Source organism: Capricornis sumatraensis, chromosome 19, assembly GCF_032405125.1.
Source record: "Capricornis sumatraensis isolate serow.1 chromosome 19, serow.2, whole genome shotgun sequence".
Taxonomy (NCBI): Eukaryota; Metazoa; Chordata; class Mammalia; order Artiodactyla; family Bovidae; genus Capricornis; species Capricornis sumatraensis.
In genome coordinates, this window is record NC_091087.1 from 25,658,461 (window position 1) to 25,670,552 (window position 12,092).

At 50.7% G+C, this 12,092-nt stretch overlaps 1 protein-coding gene across 1 annotated transcript; it reads right to left on the reverse strand.

Annotated features, from left to right (window-relative positions):
* Positions 1-484: 484 nt before the first annotated feature.
* LOC138095477 (myeloid-associated differentiation marker-like) lies at positions 485-11,329 on the reverse strand. The gene is made up of 2 exons (XM_068991514.1): positions 11,236-11,329; positions 485-1,509 (listed from the first exon to the last, which is right to left on the reverse strand). The coding sequence occupies exons 1-2, from the start codon at positions 11,327-11,329 to the stop codon at positions 485-487; spliced, it is 1,119 nt and encodes a 372-aa protein (XP_068847615.1).
* Positions 11,330-12,092: the final 763 nt, after the last annotated feature.

Genomic DNA, 12,092 nt, shown 5'->3' on the forward strand with positions numbered 1-12,092 from the left:
ACTCATGCCATCCCTGAACTCATCCAGACACACCAAGTAAGGCACTGCCAGGGGTACAGACTTGCTTTAGTAACGAGGCCCTTCAGGATGTCCAGGGTGTGAACAGCCACAGAGAGAGGTATGTGCTGTGAAGTCAGCACCTTAGGAGGTGGGAGGGGGTGGTGGGCAGAGAAGAAGGAAATCTGATCTTGATGGATGAACAGGAAAATGGGGAGAGGAGGTAAGGACATAGGAGATGAGAAAACCAAGGATGATCAGAAAAGGGGCAAAAGCAGAAAATGTAGAAAAGATGAGAGAAGCAAAAGAAAGACAAAACAGGGTGTGAGCAAACACATAAAACAGGACAAAGAGCATATGGAGAGAAGGAAACAGAAGAGAGATGAACAGGGAAGGATGTGAGAAGGGGAGCCAGGAAGACGACATCAGAGCTCAGCACAGAAACCTCCATTGACAAGAGGGTTGATCCTCAGTCCTTGACAAAAACCTAGTGGGCTGAGATCACCAGGTCGGCCATGTAAATCAGCAGGTTGATGGCTGTCAGGATGGCCAAAGCCGGTCGATAGTCCCTGCGGCTCGAGCAGTGGGTGAGCCCCAACATGTACACGCCCCAGAATCCCTCAGGCTTATCCTTAATCTTCTTATCTACTGGGTAGAGCCAGCAGAGAACCAAAGCAGTGGAGTAGAGGAGGACAGAGAGCAGGGTCAGCTGGACGGGCAGCCTGTACTCCCAGTTGCCCAGGTTCAGCAGCGTGGCCACAGTTGCCTGGGGGAAGCAGATGCAATAGATGGCCAGACACCACTCATGAGCTGGCTCCTTCAGATGCTGGGAAGTGTTGCTGATGAAGGCGAAGATGACACAGGCCACAAACATCTCCAGCACCTTCAGCACACCCTGCACGGTGTACACAGCGCAGGTGAGGTCTTCCAGCTTGTAGCAGTTCCATGTGCAGGACAATTCGAGACCAAAAAGGAAACACGTAATGGAGGTGAATGTTAGGGCAGTGTTGACCCGGCTTATGAAAGGGTCCCAAGGCAAAAACTGGACTCTCTGGATAGACTGGACGAGGAACAGTGAGAGGCAGACATGGGCGGCGAAGCAGGCATCTGTGAGGGGCATGTGGTACGAGAAAGGAAAGTGGGACTGGATATTACATAATTCAACTATGACTACGATGAGGCTTATGGGCAAAGAGAGGAGCCAGATGAGCATGGCGCAGGTATTTTTGGCCTCATAACCTACGCCCCACTTCTGAAAGCCAGGAGTCACCAGCCAGAAGCCCACACAGCTGGAGAACAACTGCAGCAGGCGGAAGCAGAGCCACACCAAGGCCAAGCAGCCCTGGTCTGTGGATGTAGACCTGGAGGCCATGGTGCTGTGACGGCCAGGCAGGTCCCGGTCACCAGCTGTGGCAGTGGCCCTCACTGAAGATCCACCAGAGAAAGATCCAGATCTGGAGACGGATGGAGTCAGATGCCTGAAAACGACCCAGGGCCCTGTGACGGCCGAGGCTCAGGACCTGTAGAGTTAGAACCAATGACTCAGACACTTGGGTAACAGCACAGCCACTCCAGGATGGTTCTCCCCACCCGTCACTGGTGGCTTTTTCAGGAGACTTGTTTTATCCAAAACCTCACAGCTGGATTGAGGGCAGCATCAAAACTGTGTATATATTTTTATCTCTTTGTGCTGCTGCTGCTGCTGCTGCTAAGTCGCTTCAGTCGTGTCTGACTCTGTGTGACCCCATAGACAGCAGCCCACCAGGCTCCCCCGTCCCTGGGATTCTCCAGGCAAGAATACTGGAGTGGGTTGCCATTTCCTTCTCCAATGCATGAAAGTGAAAAGTGAAAGGGAAGTCGCTCAGTCGTGTCTGACTCTTAGCGACCCCGTGAACTGCAGCCCACCAGGCTCCCCCGTCCATAGGATTTTCCAGGCAAGAGTACAGGAGTGGGGTGCCATTGCCTTCTTTGTGCTAGGTGCCATTATCTAAAGGAATACAGAGTATGCTGCTCCTTTTCTACAATCACAAACCTTCATGATTCTCAAAATTGAAAAAGAATTAAAAAAAAAAAAATAGTTTGGTAGCAAATTTTGACCTGAACAGACCTGAGACAATTAACGATGTTTGTTTATTTCAATGAAAGTGAATGTTCAAAAGTACAGTTGCCAAAATGAATGTGTTTGATCACAAATTGTTTTTAGACACCAGTGGGGTGTGATATTGAAGAAGGAATTCATAGGCCTGGACTCCATCTTAGGCCTGTTCATGCTGATCATGCTCGGCCACCTTTCCAATGGACTCAACTCTGTGTTTAGTGCCTGTGAAAACAACAGAAGGATAAGACCCCCTCCAGACAGGGGAACCTTGAAGATCATATCTAGGTTACTCATCGCCTAAGAGAAAACATACACTAATCACCCCTTCCTCCAGACAGGCCATAAATTTTTCTATATCTGTCGGAGTTTAACCTTGGGTTTATTGATTATTGGCTAACTGTTTGACTGTTTGAGCACATGAGCACATAGCACGTGAATGATGGGGTTATTGGGATTGTATTTTCCTTGGTTTATGTAAGTCTCAAGGAATTTGGAGTGGTGGGTTCAGACACGTACACATGGGGTATAAAAAATTTTCACAAACGCTGGTCGGGGTCCTTGGCTAAGAGGAGACTCTGCTTTGGGCCCACTGGTATAATAAACTGCACTCCACCATCTGCGTTGTCCTTCTGAGTGTTTGTTTCCCAGAATGTGTGGCTACAACAGTGTCATATAGAGTAGATGCACTGTGTTACTAGTCAGAAGCAGAAAGTTTCTGAATTCAGAAGCATATCTGTCCCAAAGGGATTACAGAAAAAAGACTATAGATTGTAGTCTTTTGGAGGACGTGTCCCGGCCTGTCCGCCCTGCAGCACCACTAGAAGTAGCTGCCATGAGGGGACACAGCCCCAACCAGAGGAGGGCAGCTTCAGCAGTGAACAGGGAGGAGCCATGGGGTGAGAGCAAGGCCGTGGGGACAGAATGACCTGGGAAGTAGAGACTGTTGTGAATCCCCTCCACCCATTTTTGCCTCAACCTGTGACTCTTCCCCATTGGGGAGGGGAGATTTCAACCCAGCGTGACTCCAAGGACGAGTGTCTTGGAGAAATCACAGAACAAATTAACATAATGTTTGGCTCATAAGCTCCAAAGCAGCCATCCATGTGCCAGTCTGGAAAGATCCAGGAGTAGTCCTACCTGTGTGGACTTTCCTGGCCTGGGAGACTGGTTAGCAGCTTCAAAGCTGGGAAGAAGGGATTGGAAATGAACAAGGATGGTGTGTCTGATGCTGATGGGGAGTCTTCTAGGGCATCCAGGGAGGGGGTGAGGATGGATGAATGATCACCCCCTTTTAAAGGCAGGAGCTGAAAGAGGAGGTCCCTGCAGGACCCCTGGGAGGGGCCAGCCCTGAGGATGCTCCTGGGAATGGGGTGGGGGGGGGAGGGCAGAGTGGAGATGACTGGGGGGACCCCAGTGTCCCAGGGGCCCTGAGGCAGCCCAGTAGGGGTCTTCTGACCCAGAAGGGATGCAGGCATGGAGCCATCCTTCCCCATGGAGGAGGGGCCTGGACTGGAGCTGAGACAGGAGAACAGGGGCCTGAAGGGGTTTCAGGGCTGTGACAGGGACACGTGGCCAGAGTGGCAGGGACCCTGGAGACCATGGAATTGCCCAGGTCACCTGCCCAAGACAGTCCCGCCAGTCAGGGTTGCAGTCCTGCTCACACAGGGGCTCCTCCAGGGTCCAGTGTGGGGAGTGAGGCCCCTCCCAGCCCATCCCCTCCTCAGGGAAGGCTGTTTCCAAGGGACTATTTGCTGAGAGGCCCCCAGGGCAGAAGGGCCAGCATCCTGAGCCCCAGCCAGCCCCCTGCCATCAGTTCAGTCGCTCAGTCATGTCTGATCAGGGGATTATTATATCACCTTTGCTGATAATAAACCCGGGGACAAGCTGAGGCTGAAAGAGAAACACAGAGCAAACCTGAGAACCTCCCTGGCCTCACAAAGCTCCTTGAGCCCCAATTGCCAGTGGAGCCCTGGAGCCTGCGGGCCTCCCAGTGGGCACTGCCAGGGTGGGGAGGGGCACTGGGGTGAGGGAGGGAGGGCATGTCATACTCTCTGTACCCCAGTTTGATCCCATCTTAATTACCTGAACTCACCCTGAGATTCCACCTAAGACTAAAAGACAACTTTGGATCCTTCTCATGTCACAGAGGGAAGGCTTGGGGAAGGAGAAGATGAGGTTCCTTCTGTGTGACCCTGGGTAAGACATGTGCCCTCTCTGGGCCTCAGTTCCCCCACCTGGAAATCAGCAGCTTTGCCTGAGTCTCCCCAGCAGCCCCTCTGTCAGGAGGCATTTAACAGGAGGCTTCCTGTGTGCTGTTTTGGATCTGTCAGGAATTCTCTGCTCCTTATTAACTCCTGAATACTCAGGAATTAAGAGGAGAGGCAAGCCTCTCCCGCGGGCTGAAGAATCCAGGCATTTCCTTCATTAGTTTTTCTATACAGTGTTAGGTACCCTCTTCCTTCTTGTGAACCATACGGTAAAAGTGATTGTTTACAACTCTCTCTCTTTAATATGGATCGCCTATGTTTTGTAAGTCTGGAATTTTAATCTTTCTCTTTGCTGAGAATAACTACCTTGTAAGCAGTATATATGCCCACACCATGTTGATTAAAACACCTTTGCTCCATCAGAGCTCTGGTCCCCGTGTCTTTCTTTCTCTTTCTTTCTCTCTCTCAGGCTATTTCTTTGGAGCACAGAGGCCCTCTGAGTTCACTTTCCTGCCTGGGCTTCTAAGACCCTCTCGAGAAGTCACTCTGCGCCTTCACCCCATCGAGAGGGCGCCTGAGGCCTCCGTGAACAGAGCAAGCCCCGTGTCAGGGGCTTTATTGGCTTTCTGTGTAAACCAAGGAATATCAGCCTCTCTCTCTCCTTTACCTTCTTATCGCCAACTCTGGACCACCAGGTTCCAGTCCATTAAAGGACTGCAACACCCCTCCTTCACTCTAATCTGTGATCCTGGACATGGTGCCCCTGTCAGAGTACAGCCTGGATGTGGCTGAGCCCTACCTGCCCAGCAGCCAGACTTGTGGACTGGAAGACGGGGAACCGGGAAGGTAATGGTCAGGACAGAGGAAGGAGGAGGAGGTGCCAGAAGGGCAAAGAAGATGGAGGGTAGAGATTGTGGGAGATCCCTCAGAGCTGGATGAACCTGGGCAAGTTACTCACCAGAGCCTTAGTTTCCCCATCTGTGCAGGGGGCTTTAGTATCTACTTTACATTAATTAAGTGTATGGAAGCATGTGAAGGGCTTATCAGAGCCCTGGTGCATGGCACACTCAATCCATGCCATTTACCTGTCCCCCTCCCTGTCACAAAGGACCCAGAAGGCCCTGGCCCCACTCTGGACATCAGCACATGCAGCTTGATTTGCTGCAGACCAGGGGCTGCAAACCAGCTTGTACTGGAGGTGGCCCAGGGGTGTGTTTGGTTTCCCTTCAGAAAGTGATCTTAGAGAATCAACATTCTTTTTTTCCTTAAGTGTTTGGTAGCTGCACAGTGCTCCAATTTCACATGAAAATCCAGACTTCCAGCTCCTTTCAAGCCTCAGGAGATCTGGCTTCACTGGGCTGCATTCCCTAAAAAGGGGGTCACTGGAGCTGAGCAGCTGCTCTCTCCTTCATATTGTTTTTCATTCTCCATTTAATTTTCTATATTTTCTTTTTCTCATGTATAACTGAACTGACATAAATTAGGACTATGATCACCTCCCATGTGCCTGCTTTCCCCTCTTGGGTGTGGCCAGGCTCACAGAAGCATCTACCCCTCCATTCAAGGAGCATCCATGTCCTCAGCCTCATGTACTGCCTTCAGCACATTTCACATGCTCTGACATCACATTGGGACATGTGTGTACATATATGCACACAAGTTTATAAGGCATATCTGTATATCTTTTCCAGCTTTATACACGTGAGACCATGTCATGCACACAGCATCTTGCTTTTTCACCACCCTTTTGATGTGTAGCTGGTCCTTTCCAGGGGCCCTAGTCCTCTCCATTCCCTTTACTTATTTCCTTCCCTCCTGGCTCCTGCAAGTGTTTTGACTGACCAGCCTTCTCTAGATCAGCTGACCCTCCCCTGTGAGTCTCAGACACTGGGGGACACAGGATATGACCAGGGGTCCCAGGATCCACATGACCACCATGCTCTAGAGTAGGAGGTCAGCAAGCTTTTCTAAAAATTTAAAAAAAAAAAAGACAAAGAATTTATTTTTCATTTCTGGAAATTCATCTTGAATTTGTAGGGCTACTGCAGCAAATCATCACAAGCCTGATGGCTTAAAACGATGGCAGTGTATTCTCTCACAGTTCTGGAGGTCAGAGTTTTGAAACAAGGTGTGAGCAGGGCTGCTCTGTCTCTAATGCCCCAGGGAAGGGTCCCTCTTTACCTCTTTTAGCTTCTGGAAGCCCCTTAGCCATGTTATCCAACTTGGGCTTGTCTGCTTACCCCTCAAGAAGCCAAACATTGAGAGACCGGTGTCAGGAACTACGTGCTGCTCCTCCACTGTGAACACAATCATCACCCATGTCTGTGCATCAGCCTATGTTGGGCAGTGGGTTGAAAAAAATACTAATGAACATTTCTACCATTTTTTCTGGATCACCTGTGTACGGAGGACTGGTGTTTTTATGGTTTAGTAGGTTTGAGGTGGAAAACAAAAGTCCAATGATGGCCAACTGGCTGTCCCCTCACACTCAGACCTCCTGCAGAGAATCGTCTTGTTGGAAATCTACCTTCTCCCTCCCCCTCCCCCTTGTAGTGGACACACCCTGACAAAACTGAGTGTCCTGTCAGGTCTTAAAGGAAGAAACTATTTCAGATCCTCTTTTTCTCATGCTGGACAGGGGGTGGGGGGTGCCCCGGGTTAGAACTCCCCTGGTGTTATAATAATAGAACTCTTCTTCAGTCCAGAGACTGGGGGAAGGGGGGCACAGACCTAGGCAGCCCCTGCCTGGGCCATTAGGATAGGAACCACAGAGGTGGGGGAAATTCAGTTCCATAAAAAGCTGATCCCCTCTTCTCCCTCCCTTTCCTGCAAAGACTTGTCTGTAAAGGGGGCAGGCTTTTCACAGTTTAGTTTCCCTTTTGCCTTTAATTTAGTGCCCTTGTTGGAAGAATTTTGCCTTTCAGTGCCCTGTTACTGTTACTATGGAGTAACAGGAAGGCCTGCACATGGAGTTCCCTCCCACTTACCAGATCTTTGACAAATTAGTTCTAACTCCAAATAGTGGAGGAATTTAGAGACCCATTCAGGGGCCACCCTTCTTCAGAATCAAAAGCAAACTGGGCCAGTCTGTATTGCAATTTTAAAAAAGACTTTTTTAAAACAAGGTCATAGCTCTAGTTTTGCCAACCTGCCAGGATGTGTCCAGTGGACTTCTACAAAGTCTAGAAGCCCACTGGATGGGTGTAGCCCCACCCCCCACTTCACTTCACCCACTCCCCTGGAACAGATTACAAACAAACATACAAATTCCCCCTTGGGTAGAGACTGGTGCAGAGTCACAGAAAAGCTAGGTCCCACTCCTATTCTGTCCAAACTGACCCCAAAGTTCCAAAGGGCAAAGAATATTCCCAAACAGGTGGGAAGGGGGCTTCCAAGGCACATACCCCTCTACTCACTCAGTCAACAGCTACGCAGCTCCTTCGGAGGCCAGTTTCCTTCTCTCAACAGAAAGCGAAAGCAGGCTGTGAGGAGGTGTTAGGGGAAGCACGCTGATTGAAGCCGCCCACCCTGGCCAGGCACTAGCCCACCCTGGCCAGGCACCATAGTAACCATTTGCATGAGTTGTTTTACAACAGGAAGTCCTGGTAAGGAACAGGGAACTAATAGGCCTCCATCAACCGGAAGAGTTTGGGAAAGGTCAAAAGGAGACACCACCTGTCCGACCACCTCCCAGAATCCTTCTCTCTGGCATCCATCTTGGCTGAACAAGGCACCACCAGGAAGGACTCTGAGTCAGAATGATTGGCTAAAGACAACCCAGAAACTAATCCCATCACCATAAAACCCGAGACTGCGAGCCGTGCGGCAGGACAGTCCTGGGTTCCCTTACCCTACTGCTCTCCACCAGGTGTTCTTTCCCAATAAAATCTCTTGCTTTGTCAGCACATATGTCTCCTCAGACAATTCACTTCCAAGTGTTAGACAAGAGCCCAGTTTCGGGCCCTGGAAGAGGTCCCCCTTCCTGCAACAGAAGGACTCAGGAGGGACAGGGCAAGTTCGGAAACTAACATATTTGGTAGCTACTGGCCCATCCCTGTAGATCCTCGCTGGGAGCAACTGACACCTCCACCTTCTCAGACGCACCACCCTTGTCGCCCCCGGAGGAGGGGGAGGGGCCGGAGCCCCAGGGACGTGACTGCTGCCTGGATGGCCAACATTGTCACCCAGCTCAGAAGAACTCAGTATTGAGAAACAAGTGTTGAGTAAAAGAAAAGTAGCTTTATTTTAAGGAAATTACAACTGGGGGAGAAGGCAGACCACTGTGCAAAAGAACCAGCTCGCAGCACTCCAAGGTTGAGCCGGGATTTATACAAGAGGGAAACAGGAAAGGGATGCAGGCTGTAGGCTGCATTGCTGGGGATGCTCTGTGCTTCTATTTTTAGAGACTTTACATTAACCGTGAGACACCTTTCTGGCTTTTAAACTTGAGTGTGGTATTTACATTGTCCAGATCAGTGGGTCATTATTCTACAGGTCACTGGTCATATATTTCTAGAGAAAGAAGAACTAAGATAGAAACAGACAAAAACAGGCAGATCAACACAGTCCATTTTTTGGACTGATCAAACAGATCAAAACATATCAAAACAGTCCATCAAACTCCGGAGCTGTGTTTAACTATTCATAAGACTTTGGCTGTAAAACAAGCAAGGTTTTAATACTATTGATAGTGTCTGACCATCACCATCATTATGGCAGGAAGCTGGCTGGGGCTCAGGGTGCTGGCCCTTCCGCCCTGGAGGCCTCTCAGCAAATAGTCCCTTGGAAGCAGGGCAGCTGTCCCTGAGGAGGGGGCAGGCTGGGAGGGGCCTCACTCCCCACACACTGGACCCTGGAGGAGCCCCTGTGTGAGCAGGACTGCAGCCCTGGCTGGCAGGACTGTCTTGGGCAGGTGACCTGGGCAATTCCATGGTCTCCAGGGTCCCTGCCACTCTGGCCACGTGTCCCTGTCACAGCCCTGAAACCCCTTCAGGCCCCTGTTCTCCTGTCTCAGTTCCAGTTCAGGCCCCTCCTCCATGGGGAAGGATGGCTCCATGCCTGCATCTCTTCTGGGTCAAAAGACACCTACCGGGAACTCCGGGAGATGGTGATGAACAGGGAGACCTAGCGTACTGCGATTCATGGGGTCGCAAAGAGTCGGACATGACTGAGCAACTGAACTGAACTGAACTGAACTGGGCTGCCTCAGGGCCCCTGGGACCCTGGGATCCCCTCAGTCATCTCCACTTTGCCCCCCACCCCCACCCCAGTCCCAGGTGCAACCTCAGGGCTGTCACCTCTCAGGGGTCCTGCAGGGGCCTCCTCTTTCAGCTCCTGCCCTTAAAAGGGGGTGATCATCCATCCATCCCCACCCCCTCCCTGGGATGCCCTGAAAGGCCCCGCATCAGCATCAGACACAGCATCCCTGTTCATTTCCAATCCCTTCTTCCCAGCTTGGAAGCTGCTAACCAGTCTCCCAGGCCAGGAGAGTCCTCCCTTAGGTAGGACTACTTCTAGATCTTTCCAGACTCTCACCTGGATGGCAGCTTTGGAGCTTAAGAGTCAGACATTATGTTAATTTATTCTGTGGTTCTTCAAAGATGTTCCACTTTGGAGTTATGCTGGGTTGGGGGGCTCCCCTCCCCAATGGGGAAGAGTCACATGTGAAGGCAAAACTGGGGAAGGGGATTCACAACAGTCCCTACTTCCCATGTCATCTCATCCCCATGGCCTTGCTCTCACCCCATGGCTCCTCCCTGTTCACCCGTGAAGCTGCTCTCCTCCGGGTGGGTATGTGTCCCTCAGATGGCACCTCCTTCTAGTGATGGGTGCAGGGAGGACAGGCCGGGTCACGTGTGTCTTCAGGTTGCTGCAGAAGGAGGTCATTGCCCTGAAAAGGTGTCCTGGGTCCCAGAGCCCCGAGCTTTGGTTCTGGGCTCCCACCCATGGGCCCTGCTGACATGTGGGCTGTAGAGCAAAGTGCTCAATCCACGGTTTTGGCATTGCTATCTGGGTTCTCACTCCTCAACTTTTAACCTTAGGGAAGCCACTTGAGTCCTCCAGCCTTAGTTTTCTCATCTGTAAAATGGGGTTAGCAGTATAATCCAGTCTCTTTTCTGAAAGCTTTGGAGTCAGAATTGAGATATGCTCTAGAATTGAGAAATTTTCAGCCCCAAACAGATAACCTGGTGCATCCATGTTATATGACATAATACTGAAAATTCTTTGTAATTAAATACATTAGTATTTATCCAACTGCCTAAATTAAACTTTCACACTAAGTGAAATAAATGCATGCATGCATGCTAAATCGCTTCAGTCGTGTCCACCTCCTTGCGACCCTATGGACTGTAGCACACCGGGCTCCTCTGTCCATGGGATTCTCCAGGCAAGAATATTGGAGTGGGTTGCCATGCTCTACTCCAGGGGATCTTCCCAACCCCAGGATCAAATCCGCGTCTTCTGAGGCTCCAGCATTGCACGTGGATTCTTTACCCTTGAGCTAATGGGGAAGCCCCAAGTAAAATAAATAAAGATCATTAATTATCTAGTGTATGTTAAGGTCAAATTCTGTTACCAAACGAATTATTTAATACTTCTTAATTTTCAGAGCCTGAAAGGCTTGGGATGTCAGATAAAGGCCATCCTACTCTGTGTTTCTGTAGATAATGACACAGCTCAAAGGGCAAAAATATGTTCACGGTTTGAAGCCAGACCCAACCCAGCTAGGAGTTTTGGGATAAGACAAGTCTCCTGACAAGGCCAAAGCTGATGGGTGGGGAGAACCATTCTGGAGCAGCTGTGCTGTTACCCGAGTGTCTGAGCCATTGGTTCCAACTCCACAGATCCTGAGCCTCAGCCGTCACAGGGCCTGAGCCTTTCCCTGGCAACTGACTTAATCCCCCTCCGAAGCTGGATCTTTCTCCAGTGGGCCGTCAGCCACGACCACTGTCATTCTGGTGAAGGTGACCAGCATGACCACCGTGACCTCCATGTAATCGTCCTGAGGCCTGGACTTCTGGGCCATCATGGGCTACTTCCTCCGGACGCTGCAGCTGCTCTCCACCTGCGTGGCCATCTCACTAGTGGGCAGCCTGGACAGCTGGACGGTGCCCACAAGTAACTGGTCCTTTGTTATCTTGTGCTTCTGCTTTGTGGTGACCTTCATCATCCTCATAATCGAGTCACTGGCACTTCAGTACTGCTTCTCCTTCTCTTGGGGGGATTTTCTCCTCTGCCATGCCTGCTATCTCGCCCTCTTCTGCCTCTTGGTCTCCGTCATTTACCCCACTACCTATGTTCAGTTTTTGTTTTACACCCCCTCCTGGGACCACGCCATTGCTGCTACTGCGTTCTGCTTCATTTCTGCTGTGTCTTATGCCACCGAAGCAATCTGGATCTTGCGCTGGCCTCAGACAGGTGATTTCACTGGCTATATAGGCAGCTTGCCATTCCTCCTCAAGATGCTAGAGACACTGGTGGCCTGTGTCATCTTACCCTTCATCAGCAATCCCTACCTGTACATGGACCATCCGTTGCTGGTGTCGTGCGTGGCTGTGTACTCCATCTGCTTCATCCTGGGGATCGTGACCATCCTGTTGAACCTGGCTAACTATGAGAACCGGCTGCCCATCTCCTCCTCCATGTTCCATCTGATGCTGAGCCAGCTGTCTGTCCTTCTCTACATTGGTGCTCTGGTCCTCTGGGCGCTCTACCAATTTGACGAAAAGTTTGGCGGGCAGCCCGAGAGGTCCAGGGATGTGAGCTGTCAACAAAGACTTACCAACTAT